This window comes from Nestor notabilis, unplaced genomic scaffold (assembly GCF_000696875.1).
Source record: "Nestor notabilis isolate BGI_N333 unplaced genomic scaffold, ASM69687v1 scaffold17763, whole genome shotgun sequence".
Taxonomy (NCBI): Eukaryota; Metazoa; Chordata; class Aves; order Psittaciformes; family Psittacidae; genus Nestor; species Nestor notabilis.
The window spans coordinates 6,644-6,890 of NW_009923495.1; the positions used below are offsets into that span (position 1 = coordinate 6,644).

Sequence of the window (247 nt, forward strand, 5' to 3'; positions counted from 1 at the left end):
CACGAGGTCTCCCACCAGGCTCAGGGGCAAAAGCCCCTCTGTGCCCCACACAAAAAACAACCTAAAAGCCGCACTGACCCTGTTCTCCCCCCAGCTACCGTCTGGCTCACACGTGGCAGGACTCACCCAGAGGCAATGAGGACACGGGACTGGGCGATGGCCAGGCGCTGGAGGTGGCTACGGTTCAGGGTGCCAAGGCCAGGGCGGGAAGCTTTGCTGCTGCCCGCGCCAGGGGGGCTGGTGGTGG

The 247-nt window shown here is 65.2% G+C and overlaps 1 protein-coding gene across 1 annotated transcript in view; it reads right to left on the reverse strand.

Annotated features, from left to right (window-relative positions):
• LOC104403881 (E3 ubiquitin-protein ligase DTX4) overlaps positions 1 to 242 on the reverse strand; it is a gene marked incomplete at its 5' end in the record, with an annotated part of 3,878 nt that extends 3,636 nt beyond the window's left edge. The window contains one exon of the mRNA XM_010012165.1: positions 127 to 242. Coding sequence (XP_010010467.1) covers positions 127 to 242 — 116 coding nt within the window. The remainder of the gene's footprint in view (positions 1 to 126) is intronic.
• Positions 243 to 247: the final 5 nt, after the last annotated feature.